The 15,022-nt window shown below is 40.1% G+C and overlaps 1 protein-coding gene across 6 annotated transcripts in view; it reads left to right on the top strand.

The window, feature by feature from the left end:
- LOC121328580 (kazrin-like) overlaps positions 1-11,026 on the top strand; it is a 295,129-nt gene extending 284,103 nt beyond the window's left edge. For all 6 annotated transcript variants that reach the window (XM_041273346.1, XM_041273347.1, XM_041273348.1 and 3 more), the window contains 7 exons: positions 465-670; positions 2,212-2,330; positions 4,319-4,550; positions 5,290-5,391; positions 6,039-6,205; positions 7,934-8,063; positions 8,397-11,026. In XM_041273346.1, coding sequence (XP_041129280.1) covers positions 465-670; positions 2,212-2,330; positions 4,319-4,550; positions 5,290-5,391; positions 6,039-6,205; positions 7,934-8,063; positions 8,397-8,543 — 1,103 coding nt within the window. In that variant the 3' untranslated portion in view covers positions 8,544-11,026. The remainder of the gene's footprint in view (positions 1-464; positions 671-2,211; positions 2,331-4,318; positions 4,551-5,289; positions 5,392-6,038; positions 6,206-7,933; positions 8,064-8,396) is intronic.
- Positions 11,027-15,022: the final 3,996 nt, after the last annotated feature.

Genomic DNA, 15,022 nt, shown 5'->3' with positions numbered 1-15,022 from the left:
ATGAGGAGAAACAGTCTTTGCCGGTTTTACCTCCCTAACCCATCGGAGCGCCAGAGCCAATGCGACTCTTCCTTCGGAATCGCCAGCAAAGACCAGTGACTCCGCAATGACTCACCCTACACACCACGCAGTTGCGCTTTAACCCTGTGCTGTATCACTCACCCTGCACACCACAGAGCTGTGTTTTAACCCTGTGCTGTATGACTCACCCTGCACACCACACAGCTGTGCTTTAACCCTGTTTTGCTGTTGGGAATTTGACATACAAGTAAATACTTCCTATGGAAGTTGTTTCACCTTTACTGGAACTACCATGGGTTGTATTTACAGACATGTGTCTGAAAAAAAAATCTTGAAAACAAAAAGAAACAATAGGGGGCTTGTGAGAGGATTCTGTTTTGGCTAATGAGAGGAAAACATTTGAATTACACTTTTAACACTATGCCCCTGCCATGATGTTTCAGATTCAGACAGCCTCTCCAGCCCCACCAATCTGAGTCTCACCCTATCAAATGGTGAGGTTCAGATGGACCGCCTCCAACAGGTGGAGCTTGCTCGAACCACGCCCATGTCTCACTGGAAAGCGGGGACTGTGCAAGCCTGGCTGGAGGTCATCATGGCCATGCCTATGTATATCAAAGCCTGCACAGACAACATCAAGAGTGGCAAGGTAAGGAATGAAATCACTCCCTCCAGCTGCCTCCTTCCCATTGATGTTGCGCTGTGGGGTATTTGGCATTTTGAAGATGGTGGAAAGCAAGAATGGAGGATGCACAAAGGTGAGGGTCCAGAACGTGGTGCTTCGGTCAAGCAAGTCCAGTGCATGGTAAGAAACCACCCCTAAACAGGTGGGTCTTGAGAAGGCAGTGAGAGACAGAGCAGACCCGAGGTTCTCCGGTAGTTGGTTCCACCACAAAGGGGCTAGGGAAAAGTAGGAGCGGACACGGGAGGATGGAGAGTGGAGGGAAGGTATGGCCAGTAGAGGAGGAGCGGAGAGGACGAGAGGGATTGGAGGTAAGAGGAGGCAGTGTGTTGAAGAGAGCAGTCTGCAAGAACAAGGAACTTGAATTGAATTGGAGCAGAGAGAGGTAGCCAGTGGAGGGTGCTAAGCAGAGGGGCAGTAAAGATTTATTTTTTGTCCGTCAGGTAAAAATCCCATCTTAGACCTTCATCCTTTGGCAAATGTGGTTAAAACATTGTCAACAGCCGACTGTATTTTAACAGTGCAGTTCACACAGAGGCTCTGTGTTGCACACAGTACAGTTCACACAGAAGCTCTATGCTGCACACAGGAAACTACATGAATCAGGTGGGTTCTTGTTACCTGTAGCACAGGATGTGAATGGGGAGGATACCAAATAGGTGCAAGTGGAATTTAATTGTGAAGTGTTATTCCATGCTTACAGGAAAACAGTGGTCAGAATTAGTGTTACTCTGAAATGATTAATGAATCAGCTCTTTGTGGTTCAGTAACTCTAGGCAGCAATCTTTAAAAGTAAAAGTAATAGTTTTGTTTCCCAATTTAAAAATACATCACTTTTTTATTTGTATATGTTTAATGTTAATAGTGTGACACATATATGGACAACTATAACAAACTCAAAATATTGAATAAGCAATATTTATAAATATACTTTATATATTACAGAAATATTGAATGCTGTAGTTTTATATACAATTTTTAAAGTGCCAGAACATTGGTGAACCAAAGATTCAGGTAAAACACATAAAATAACACAAACTGATAATATCTAGTATATACATTTTAAGTCAAAACATATATTTAACATGCTTGTTAGAGAAAATTTACATAAGGTAATAATAATGCATTACAATTGTCAATGTAAATTATTGGGAGTTTCTTGAGTCTCACCGGGAGACGGGAGATCACACCTCTATATCGGGACTCTCCTGACGAAATCAGGAGACTTGGCAGGTATGCCTTGTGCACTGGTCGTAAATGTGTGGGATGTAGCTCTATCTGATAGATGATAGCAAATCATTAGTTTTTTTGTTTTTGTTCTCCCTTCATTAATTATTATTTAAAAAAATGATTGCTGTTTTATTTTTCTTTATCTGTGCTGTCGGCTTGTTTTTTTTTTGTTATCGGCATGTGCATCCTGATTGTTTGTAACTGTTCTGATAATATAGCACATGGCCTTTTATAAAAATGATTCACCCAATTTAAACAGAGCCCTGTGTGTCTGTCAGGTGCTGCTGGGTTTGACAGATGAAGACCTGGAGCTGGGGCTGGGTGTTACAAGCTCAATGCACAGGAGGAAGCTGCGACTAGCCATTGAAGATTACCGGGAAGCGGAGACAGGCAAGGGGTAAATGAACCGGTTCATCCTTACTGTCAGGACAGCAGTGCCTGTGGACTCCAGGGATCCAGAGCCTTTGCTTCTTCCTTTGCTTCAATGTTAGGATTTTGCCCAATAATTATTTTTGTTGTACTTATTATTATTAATTATTAATTACATAGTTTTAAATAATCACTTTAAATTTTGTATTTTTGTTTAATAATTTTGTATCACACTAAACACAAGCTAGTGCTTGACCCTGTATCCAACTAGAAATCCCAGCAATGACCAGAGCTGGTAGTATCTGGTTTGCAAACTGGTCTTGCTGGTTCAAGAGACTTAATGAAGCCAAAAAATATATATTTTACTGTGAAATAATGTGTCAATGTATGTCTTAACTACTGTGAACAGGTTACACAAAAACTGGACTCCAGTTCACCAGCAATTGCTGGAATTTCCACAAGGGTGAAAATCTCTATTTGGCACATTGTCACAAATACATTTCCAGTCTTTTCAAATTGGAACCAGGAGCTGTGAGTAGCAGGTGTCTGGGCACTTCCGTTGCAAGGCACCCCCTCCTAGCTACCCACACTGGTGCTGCCTGGCCTCTCACTCCAGGGATGCAGTTCCAGTCCACACTTTAGCAAGCTGAGAGACAGTGTCATCCCTTTGTGTAGCAACTGACTTTAAAAACAACAACAACGTAGACCTAATTATAAAATAGAAAAACCCTAATGTGACTGTCAGGGTCCCAGTTCAAACCACTTTCATCTTGTCTGTCTGCTGCCAGTGGAAACTGACAGGAATTATTTCTGATGGCTTTCAGCTTAATGTAAATGTGGAGATTGTTTAAGGTGGAATGTCTCAGGTTGTTTTTCCTCACAATGCAATACTATTTACAGTTACAAAGCCCCCTGTAAGCCAAGGCATCACAAAGCGTATTTCATTGTGGATTTTGGACCCCAAATAGAGCCCAAGGCTGACTACACAAAGTATTCTAGTGCTAGCCTCTGTTCAAGCCAGTGAAGGCACTAACAAAATGTAACCTTACTACTAAAGGTACAAATTCTTGTACTAAATAATCATATATGATTTTAATTATTTTAATAGGCACTATTGAACAGTTTAACCATTCTAGTTATGATTTCTTATAGGCAAAGTGTCACTGTTTTTTTATATCAATTTTTTTTTTCATCTAAATCAAAGGAGTTACATCAATGCATCTAGTTTTCAGAGTTTAAAAAAAATGATTGCCTTTGGATATCATTGTTGGTCTTATTAGAGAAGTCATTTAACAGAGGCTTGATAAGTTTGGGACAGCAGATGGTTACTGAAGACAAGGGTGGCCTTAATATTGAAGGTTGGTTTGCTTTCAAGAGGAGCAAATCAGGCCTTAATTGCAGGGTGATTGTGACAGGATATCAAAGGGTTGTTGAGACTCAGAGACAGTAACTGCTGGTTTAAGCACTGGGGCGTGTATTTATTACACAAAAATAAATCAAAACACTGCTCACAGAGCAAAATAAAAAGACCATCAACAAAAACACAGGAACAAAGGAACTGGCACAAGGGCCAAAATAAAAGGTTTAAATAAAACAATAATAAATACTAACAGTGTTGTCAGGCTGGCCATTCGCCTTCACTGTCTACCATCGAATAATACACAATTTTAACCCACCGGTTACACTCACCCAAACACCAAACTCCAAACAAGGGACTTCCCCTCCTTAAATACCATGTGGCTGGAGCCTAATTAACCATTAATCATTGAATTAAGGCTCCAGCCACATTCTCACATGCATTTGGCAGGGATAGGAATTAACCCCATCCCTGCCAACCACCACCAGCAATACACCAACCACACTATTTACAGGCAGGGCCTGGCCCTGCCTCAGTGCTGTTTATAGACAAGCTTTAGAGAACATCAGATGGTTATTTTCTATGAACGGCATATTGTCAACTATCAGTTGAAGTGAATGTAAAGCGTTTCGCCAGAATGTAACCCTGTCTTTTTCCAGGCTCTCGAAAGCAGCTGATATGGATCATCACTGGGTGGCCAAGGCCTGGCTGAGTGACATCGGGCTGCCCCAGTACTCCCAGGCCTTTCAGAACCACCTAGTGGACGGGCGCATGCTGAGCTCGCTGAGCCGCCGAGACCTGGAGAAGTACCTGAGCGTGTCCAAGAAAACACACCAGGTCAGCGTAATGCTGGCGATCGAGCTGCTGCACCTGCTCAGTTTCAACAAGGAGGTGAGCCACTCAGACATGCTGCAAGAAACTAAACACATTCAAGCCTTTACTGGTGAAGGAGGGGAGGAAATCTACACTTACAACCTCTCCACTACCCAGTACTTAATTCAGGGGCATGTAATGAAGCATAGTAACCGCGTGCTAAAGTATAGGTAATCATTGTAAAGCCCAGAGGCATATGGTAAAGCATAGTAATAAAAGCATGATAAATTATGGGAAATGGATAGTATAACCATGAGAAAGATACAATTTTCATGCAAATTTAAAGTGGTAGACATTTATAAGGGTAGGGATGGACCAATAATTGATTATTGGGGTAGTATTATTGATAATTTGTCTAGTCTTGATTATTTGTTGTATTGAAATATTATTAGCATATTAGAAGTGATAATCTTGCTTCTGACTGTAAAGCTAAATAGATCAGCACCATTGCTAGTGAGATGTTAAACCGGGCATTAGTAAATGTCTTTAATTCTGCGGTTGTTTGGCTTTATTTTAAAAAGCCGGCAAGCGAAAAAGCAGATGGAAAAAAAAGAGCCTGGGAGAGAGAAAGAACCCTAACTAGGGAGTAAGTTTCAATTAACAAGAGTTAAAACACAAGTTAATATATAAGCAGTTATCGTCGTCATTTTCATTATTGCCCAACACCAAGGTCTTACATTGCTACAGGGTTTTCCAGTCTAGCAAAAATGATTCGAATTCCTCATTTTTGTTTCTTTCGTGTGCTTATCATCTGCAGGTCCTGCAGGAAAGGAGATTGCACTGTGAGAATCAAAACACTGACCCCATTGTGTGGACGAACCAACGAGTGATGAAGTGGATCAGAGACATCGACCTCAAGGTGAGCTACTACAAAGAGTGGGCCACATGCTCTCACTGTATACTCCACTGTTTAAATAACTCCTCATCAGAATGTGACAAAGAGAGACATTGAGAGTGGATATATTGCTTAAATATTGGTGCTAGAATTAATTGCAGTGATCACTTTGGAAATATACCTCATCACTTCTTAAACACAGACCCGATAATGACAACAAGAAACAGTTATTACTTAGAGACGAGACACGCTTTCAGACAGTTATCAGTGAAACGCACCCTTGGGACTTGACTGGAGTCTTTAAAATCATAAAGGGGGCTGAGAAACCATAGCTAATACTTGAGGTGTGTCATTTGTCTACATTTATAACTGTTCAGCACAATCGTACATTTTAAATGTTCTGAATATAGTGCTCATGAAATGCAAGAGAGACAGCGCACCTCAATCCTGACCTGAAGCAGAGACCACCAAATGAATTACAATTGTAGCTGGGTTTAAAGCTAGGCCTGATAGGCTAGAGAGTTAGCCCACTGTTCCCCAAAGTCTACATTTTCCATTCCACGGTCTATACTAAATGCTTGGAACGTGTCTGTCTGAAACTATCTTCAGATGAGCACACTAACAGCTGGAGCAGTCTTATTGACAGCTATCTTGATTTCCCACATCATCAGGAGTATGTTGACAGTCTGCAGAACAGTGGAGTCCACGGAGCAGTTTTGGTGCTGGAGCCTGCCTTCCACACAGAGGTCATGGCAAACACCCTGGGCATCCCCAGCAGCAAGCACATCGTCCGCAGACACCTCATGGAGGAGATGAGGGCCCTGATCAGCTCCGCCAGGTGAGCACTCCTCTACACTTTCATCTGGCACCCATGTTAGCTCAGCACTCCTCCACACTTTCATCTGACACCCATGTTAGCTCAGTGACCGTTCCTTTAGATCAACTTATTTTGTGCAGAAACTGTTACATCATACACACTAAACCAGTGCTTTGTTTTGTTTGCAACATTTTACCCTAATTATCCCTGGTGAGCAGGATATAGTTCCGGTACATATGTCCGTGCATCCATATATACATGTGTCATTCTTCAGCATTTTACATGAATATACAGAATCATTCTTGTGATAAACCTGGCTAACGATATACTTTAGACAAGAATCTGAGAATATAAGGATTTTTTTTGTCTTTGTTACAACCATGTCTTTAATCATTACATTGAAACATTTGAACTCCTGACCAGGTCTTGGAGCACTTAATCAACAAATTATACCTTTTTTTTTTTTTAATTAATTTTCCAATTTTATCCCAATTTTGGAATGTCCAATTATTATTCAACCTGGATCTAACCCGAAAGAGATGAAGATGAGCACTTGTGTCCTTCCGGTTTTTTTCACTCTCCAAGTACGCCGTGCAGCCGTATCCAGAACTTACAGCGTCAGAGGAGCTCGCAGTTCTGAATTGCATACAGGCTGGCCTGCAGGCACCTGGCCAGCCACAGGGGTTGCTGGTGTGCAGTGAGCCAAGGACTCAACTTATTTCAAGTTCAGGAGCTGCTCTTCAAGTTTATGCTGTCTGGCATACATGCTGTATTTGAAATATATATATTAGACCGGCCAAAGTCTCTTTAGAAGGACTGTAAGAGCCAGCCCCATCTAGTGATCTGCCACTTTGGAAACAGCAAGGGAAAACATAACAATTGTAGAATAATGTAGCCTAAGATTAAGTGTGTACATTCTATTTTTTTTTTCAAACCTGAATGTCCAATTATTATTCAACCTGGGTCTAACCCGAAAGAGATGAAGATGAGCACTTGTGTCCTTCCGGTTTTTTTCACTCTCCAAGTACGCCGTGCGGCTGTATCCAGAACTTACAGCGTCAGAGGAGCTCGCAGTTCTGAATTGCATACAGGCTGGCCTGCAGGCACCCGGCCAGCCACAGGGGTTGCTGGTGTGCAGTGAGCCAAGGACTCACCAGCCAACCTAACAATGACCAAACCTCAGCCGACGCTCCCTGGGAACTCCCGTCCGCTGTCGGCAATGGCATAGCTTGGATTCGATCCGGCAATCAATCCTAGATGTTATAAAAGCATGCATCAGTCTCTCACCCTCTGGGTGGCTGGGTAACCTATTCCCTAACGCCACCACTCTCTGTATAAAGAAATGTCTGCTGTCCACTGTCCTGAGTCTCCACTTAATTTCCAACAGGGTTTCTGTACTGCACCTCGAGTACTGGTTAGGGTTTCTCACATCCTTTTATGATTTAAAAAACTCCAGTCAAGTCCCGAAGGGCATTTTTCACCCAGAAACTAAATATACCATTAAACTGTCTGAAAACGTGTCTCAACTAAGTACATTGAAAAGCTGGATTTTCAGAGCTGTTTATTCCAAATTGACAATAGCAGGTTTCTTTTCAGAAAAGAAAAATGAGCCAAATAAAGTCACTAAAGCACAAATCTTTAAATCGCCCGCTCTGTTTCTATGTTGTTTGTTATTGAACTGATACTGGCGTTGTGTGAATGTTTTGTGAATTCCCCCCTGACTCCTGATTGCCCTCCCTGTTTTTGCAGAGTGGGTTTACAGCAGGGTTATGAGAGGTCCACCCCCTCCGTCATACTGCAGGGCTCACTGGGGCGCCTGTCCAGCTCCATGTGCAGGCAGAGTGCAGACAAGCACAGCCTGAAGGGCAGGGCAGGCAAGGTAGGTACAACCTGCTCCACCACCATGACTGCAGCATGACTTTCTGTTTCTGTTGTTTGGCTGACTAAGAAAATAACACAAAAGAAACTTATTTCAAGTTCAGGAGCTGCTCTTCAAGTTTATGCTGTCTGGCATACATGCTGTATTTGAAATATATATATTAGACCGGCCAAAGTCTCTTTAGAAGGACTGTAAGAGCCAGCCCCATCTAGTGATCTGCCACTTTGGAAACAGCAAGGGAAAACATAACAATTGTAGAATAATGTAGCCTAAGATTAAGTGTGTACATTCTATTTTTTTTTCAAACCTGACCTGTCTCTTCCTCTGTTGCAGCCCCCTCTGTCCAAAGCATTCAGTGGGAAGGAGCTTGATGGACGATACAACTCCTTCCCGAGAAAGGGCCGTGGAGAGGGAAGGCCGCACAAGCCTGAAGGGAGCCCCAAGCACAGCTTCAGAGAGACAGAAGTCACCAATGTGTAAAACACCACTTGAGGAGAAAACTGAACCACTGTGTGTCAGGACCCAGGAAGGAGAGGGGTTACAGTCTCTACAAATGAGTTCCACAGGCTGATGTCGTTTACAGGTCCACAAGCCTACGTTAACTGGATGTTCTGTCACCTTGGAAACCTGCAGAATCCCAGGCTAGCGCTGTCTGAATATTTAAAGAAGTGGCTTAGAAATGGAGAGCTTTTACTGCACTTTTATGACACTGTAACTTTACTGCCCCCTGACAAAAATTTTAAAAATACTTTCCTTCACACTGCTAAACTGTGGAATTAGTGTTTAAATTTAGTTAGCAACAGGGCGACAGCAGAGGTCATTGATATGGGAAATGTATCATAAAGCACTAGGACCTCTCTAAAGTTAATAAGACACTTACAGTATCTCTGTTTAAAACAGTGCCATTCAGTGCCACACGTATTAATTTGCTCAAGTACTATTCCCTCACCTTCCTGTATAGGGAATAAAGACACAATGTTTAAGTGCATCTTCCAATAATATTGCACGATCGATCACTATAATGTACTGTCTTTACATTGAAAAAGTGAGGGGTGTGTGGAATGTAGGTTATTTCTTGTAAGTAATTCTCCAGCAAGAGTTTTTATTAGTAATACTATTATAAACAGTAGTACTGTAAGAGTTTATTTGTAATTTTTAGATTCAGCAAAAAGCAACCAAAATGTATTGTAAGTCTTCTATGATACTGTTACAATGTCCTCAGACATTGCTAGACTTTTAGCATTATTGTTAAAGAAGGGAGTATTCTCAATTTATTTCACCAGAGGGGTTTTTTTTTAAATTTCTTTTATTACATGTATTCTCAGAAGGAGATACAGCCCTGAAAACAAAACACATCATTGTCCAGATTACCCAATAACCTAAAAATATAACTGGACTCGTTGCTTCTACCTGTGCTCATGTTCATTCATAACCCATCAGCCCGTTGCCACCATAACTTGTACCCAAACAAAATGGGAGGGGGGGCAGCACAATTGCCCATTAATAGACCAATGTCCCCTCTGCAGCAGAACTACTAACTTGAACTGCCTCATTTTCTTTTCTAATTGCCATTGTTCCTATCTTCAGTGTATAAAACCATAACGTTATTTGGTTGAAGAGCCTCAAGCACATCAGACAACAAACACTATCGTCAGAATCTAGTATCATGAAACTTGTGTTTACAGCAGTCAGTGGAGGTCAGTCTGTGCATCAGATGAGGACGTGTGTGTTGGCTCCAGAAGTGCTAATATTGATTTCTTATGTTTTTGTCTGTATCAGTTTTCACCTGGCTCAGAACTTGCTTTGAGCTTGTCTGGGTAACTGCCTAGCACTGATCTGATATGCACATTCAAATCATGTGACAATGTGACCTTTCCACTCTGCTGACCCAAGCTGCATGTATAGAGAGGGGGCGTGAGGAAGTCGGTTCTGTCCGGGGCCATTAGAAATTTTAAGACAAACTCAGAAACAGGAAAACAGATTTATAAAAAATGACAACAACTCATTATTGGATTACCAGAACCCAGAAAAAGTAAACAAAAAAAAACCCCAGTAAATATTACGTATTATGTATTCCCACCACTTCATAGATCTCACATTTTCCATAATAAGACACACGTTATGGCAAAAGTGTATTAGATTTTTCATTGGTTTCTGTTTCGCTAATAATTTACTGGCCACTCCTTACAGATATATCACGGCTGCACTTTGTGTGTCCCTGCATTCCACTTCTAGAGACCCCATAAAGAATAAACACAGGAGCCACTGACAGTCCTTGCTTGAGTAGAGAGGATTTACTGCTGGGACCTCTTTGCACAGACATGCAGTAATGAAGTCCTCCTTCTTCTTATTTTATTTTACCTTTATTTTACCAGGAAGCCACTTCTGATGCATAATTAACACCTAGCCAAGAATAAACACTAAGAAGGAATTTAGTTCATTAATAGATTAAAAAATTTTTTAAAAAACTGCATTTCCACCAAACCTTTACCAAGGGGGCAATCTCTACACATGAGGATAATCAGCAGGACAGGCACAGTATTCTGAGTTGTCTCCAGTATTGCTGTATACAGGTGTTACAGTGTTACAATGCAAGTTTAATATTTAAATGTATAGTTTACAGTAAGTACAACTAATATTACTAAAATACAATATGAAGTAGGATGCAAAAGTTGGGATTAAAAGTTATATCTACAATGACATATTAGTAGTGCAATAGTGCAAGGATAGTGTATTAGCTGAGGATCCACAGGTCAGGCAAGTCCAGTGCAGAGTAGGAGGGCTACATCAAGACGTGCTAAAAACTACCAGCCATCTCGTTGTAAAGCCCATTAAAAACATGGGTGCATCATGTGACTCATTTGTACGTTTGCTTTGGTAAATAACAAAACTGACACTGAAATACAGTGGCTTGCGAAAGTGTTGACCTCCCTTGGCATTTTTCCTATTTTGCTGCCTTACAACCTGGAATTAAAATTGATTTTTTTGGGGGTTTGTATCATTTGATTTACACAACATGCCTACCACTTTGAAGATGCAAAATATTTTTTATTGTGAAACAAACAAGAAATAATAAAAAAAAACTGAAAACTTGAGCGAGCATAACTATTCACCCCCCCCCCCCCCCCCAAGTCGATACTTTGTAGAGCCACCTTTTGCAGCAATTACAGCTGCAAGTCTCTTGGGGTATGTAGCTATAAGTCTGGCACATCTAGCCACTGGGATTTTTGCCCATTCTTCAAGGCAAAACTGCTCCAGCTCCTTCAAGTTGGATGGGTTCCGCTGGTGTACAGCAATCTGTAAGTCATACCACAGATTCTCAATTGGATTGAGGTCTGGGCTTTGACTAGGCCATTCCAAGACATTTAAAATGTTTCCCCTTAAACCACTCGAGTGTTGCTTTAGTAGTATGCTTAGGGTCATAGTCCTGCTGGAAGGTGAACCTCCATCCCAGTCTCAAATCTCTGGAAGACTGAAACAGGTTTCAAGAATTTCCTTGTATTTAGCACCATCCATCATTCCTTCAGTTCTGACCAGTTTCCCAGTCCCTGCCTAGGAAAAACATCCCCACAGCATGATGCTGCCACCACCATGCTTCACTGTGGGGATGGTGTTCTCAGGGTGATGAGAGGTGTTGGGTTTGCGCCAGACATAACGTTTTCCTTGATGGCCATAAAGCTCAATTTTAGTCTCATCTGACCAGAGTACCTTCTTCCATATGTTTGTGGAGTCTCCCACATGCCTTTTTGCAAACACCAAACGTGTTTGCTTATTTTTTTCTTTAAGCAATGGCTTTTTCTGGCCACTCTTCCATAAAGCCCAGCTCTGTGGAGTGTACGGCTTAAAGTGGTCCTATGGACAGATACTCCAATCTCCGCTGTGGAGCTTTGCAGCTCCTAAAGGGTTATCTTTGGTCTCTTTATTGCCTCTCTGATTAATGCCCTCCTTGCCTGGTCCGTGAGTTTTGGTGGGCGGGCCTCTCTTGCCAGGTTTGTTGTGGTGCCATATTCTTTCCATTTTTTAATAATGGCTTTAATGGTGCTCCGTGGGATGTTCAAAGTTTCGGATATTTTTTTATAACCCAACCCTGATCTGTACTTCTCCACAACTTTGTCCCTGACCTGTTTGGAGAGCTCCTTGGTCTTCATGGTGCCGCTTGCTTGGTGGTGCCCCTTGCTTAGTGGTGTTGCAGACTCTGGGGCCTTTCAGAACAGGTGTATATATACTGAGATCATGTGACAGATCATGTGACACTTAGATTGCACACAGGTGGACTTTATTTATCTAATTATGTGACTTCTGAAGGTAATTGGTTGCAAGAGATCTTATTTAGAGGCTTAATAGCAAAGGGGGTGAATACATATGCACGCACCACTTTTCTGTTATTTATTTTTTAGAATTTTTTTAAACAAGTTATTTTTTTCATTTCACTTCACCAATTTGGACTATTTTGTGTATGTCCATTACATGAAATCCAAATAAAAATCCATTTTAATTCCAGGTTGTAAGGCAACAAAATAGGAAAAATGCCAAGGGGGGTCAATACTTTCGCAAGCCACTGTAAGTGAATGACTTTTTAAATAGTGAAAATTGAGAATTTATTGCAAGAAATTCAATGTATCGTCAGTAATAAGGACACCCTTTTATTAAGGCCATTTTGTTGGTCTCTTCATTGGCCTTAGTAGAGAGGCTTCATGAACCAGTACACACTGGTTATCATTGGCCCCTTAGCACATAACCACAGCATTGTCTTGGAAATCATTTGGTAAAGGCATGTCAGAACAAACAGCTTACACAGATGAAGGCTTGAGCCAAAACCCTTGTTTACTTTTATATTTTGTAACAACGCTGGTTTGTTTGACCTTTCACAGTTAGTGCAACCTTTACAGTTAAGTAAATGTTTTGATAAACACGATCGTTTAGGGGTTTGACAGTTGCCACTCCCTAATTTATACTGTGCATACTCCCAAGCTGAGATGCAGTTCTTCAGTCCATAGGTAATCATCTGCAGAAGAGGAACTCTTTCATGCTAGACATTGCACAGGCAATTGCAAAAACTAGTATTCTGAATACTTTGTTTGCAAGAGGTTGCACAATACAATTTCTAGTTGAAAAACAGTGCAGTAAGTTGTGTCTGGGGCTAGTTTCAGGTGTTCAACTTATATATATATAACTTCAACTTATATATATATATATATATATATATATATATATATATATATATATATATATATATATATATATATATATATATTTTAGCTGTCAACTTACATTTTATGATTCTTGCAATCATTGCGTGTTTCTTATGCCTGTTACTCATTGGTTTTATATACAGTATATATTTGTTTGTATAAGATGTTAAAGGGCTTTGATTGCACTGGATCCAAGATCCAGTTTAAGGTTCTGAACCAGCAAGCACATACAAACTTAAAGCATATATGGAAGCTACTGTAATCAAGGTCAGTAGATTAAGTCTAGAAACAAAAATGCTATCCGTCTTCCTTAATTATAAGATCCGGTATCCATTTATGTATTTATTTTTTACACATTACCCCTTGAAATGCACTACAGTTTATTCCCAGCAAAACCGAAGGAAACTGGAGCCAAAGTAATAAATCACTAGATGGTGCTGGAATAGAACTGAACTGAGATGAGAGCACTTTACACACAAATTTATCAAATAATAATAATAATAATAATAATAATAATAATAATAATAATAATAAGAAGAAGAAGAAGAAAAAGAAGAAGAAGAAGAAGAAGAAGAAGAAGAAGAAGAAGAAGAAGAAGAAGAAGAAGAAGAAGAAGAAGAGATCGCTCTGCTTGTGTAAATATTTAAAAGGTAGATGATGTATTTCCATTAGTCTTCTTCTTTAAAAATACACTGGGTTTGTGAAACTGGCTCATAGGATCCTTTTGGTCTGCCATGTTCAGTGATGTTCTCATGACAAAATATTTTACAATAACATGCAACAGCTTGTGTCATGCATGACTCTGTATTTGTGTTGGACTTCATAGCTGTTGTGTTTGTAATGACAGTGGCCTTTGTTTCTATCATTACACGGTCCAGCTACAAGTAACTAGGGGTAGAGGTGCTCTCCTTTCTAATAGATTTTCCTGTTTCATGGGAATGTTGAAGTATTATGTCATCACTGGAGGGGATGTTACCATGGCAACAGACGATCAAGGCTCTGATGAATGGATCCAAATTTTGACATAAAAAAATTGAACAATTAAGAAAAGTGAACTTTTTTTTTGTAAGGAATGAAAGAGAAATAATATATACTGTAACCCTAACCGTTACAATAACTGTTTCCCCACCAACCTCTGTTCCTTGCCATAAAGGGATTTGTACTGATATGGATACAAATAAACTATTTAATCCACTTCAAGCTGCTTAGAAAAATTGCTGACAGAAGTAACATTACATTATTGATATTTAAAACATCACGTGTTGTCACAATGTTTTGCCTTGTAGTTACTTTTGTATGCCAATAATACATTGTATTACCTTTGTAAGGTGGTGGTGGGGGCAAAGCTTGTAATGATGCGGGAGATTTGATTGAATTTCGATATAAAACAGGAAAATAACACAGTCGCTATATTTTTTAATTGAATTGAAATATCCCAAACTGTACTTGTTTTAAAAAGAAGAATGTATTTCTATTTATCAGAAACTGGCATGCTGCAGCTTTTAAATGTAAAGACATTTATTTAAAATAACCTTTTAATCATCTATCAGTTTTCTAAAAAAAAATAATGAACAGAGGAGCAGTTCTCCTTGGGTTACCTTAGCTGTCGTTAGCAGTATTTGAATTTGTAGTGTTAACACATTAAAACAGTATATTTTGCCATGTAATTATGTTAACCATGTATTAATATATATATATAGTGAGATCTATACAGATACGGGTATGTTTGTCATTTTTTGTTGTAAATTGTTTGACAGGTGGATTTCT

The sequence above is a fragment of the Polyodon spathula genome, chromosome 16 (assembly GCF_017654505.1).
Source record: "Polyodon spathula isolate WHYD16114869_AA chromosome 16, ASM1765450v1, whole genome shotgun sequence".
NCBI classification, from domain to species: Eukaryota; Metazoa; Chordata; class Actinopteri; order Acipenseriformes; family Polyodontidae; genus Polyodon; species Polyodon spathula.
This window is presented reverse-complemented; position numbering and strand designations above follow the sequence as displayed.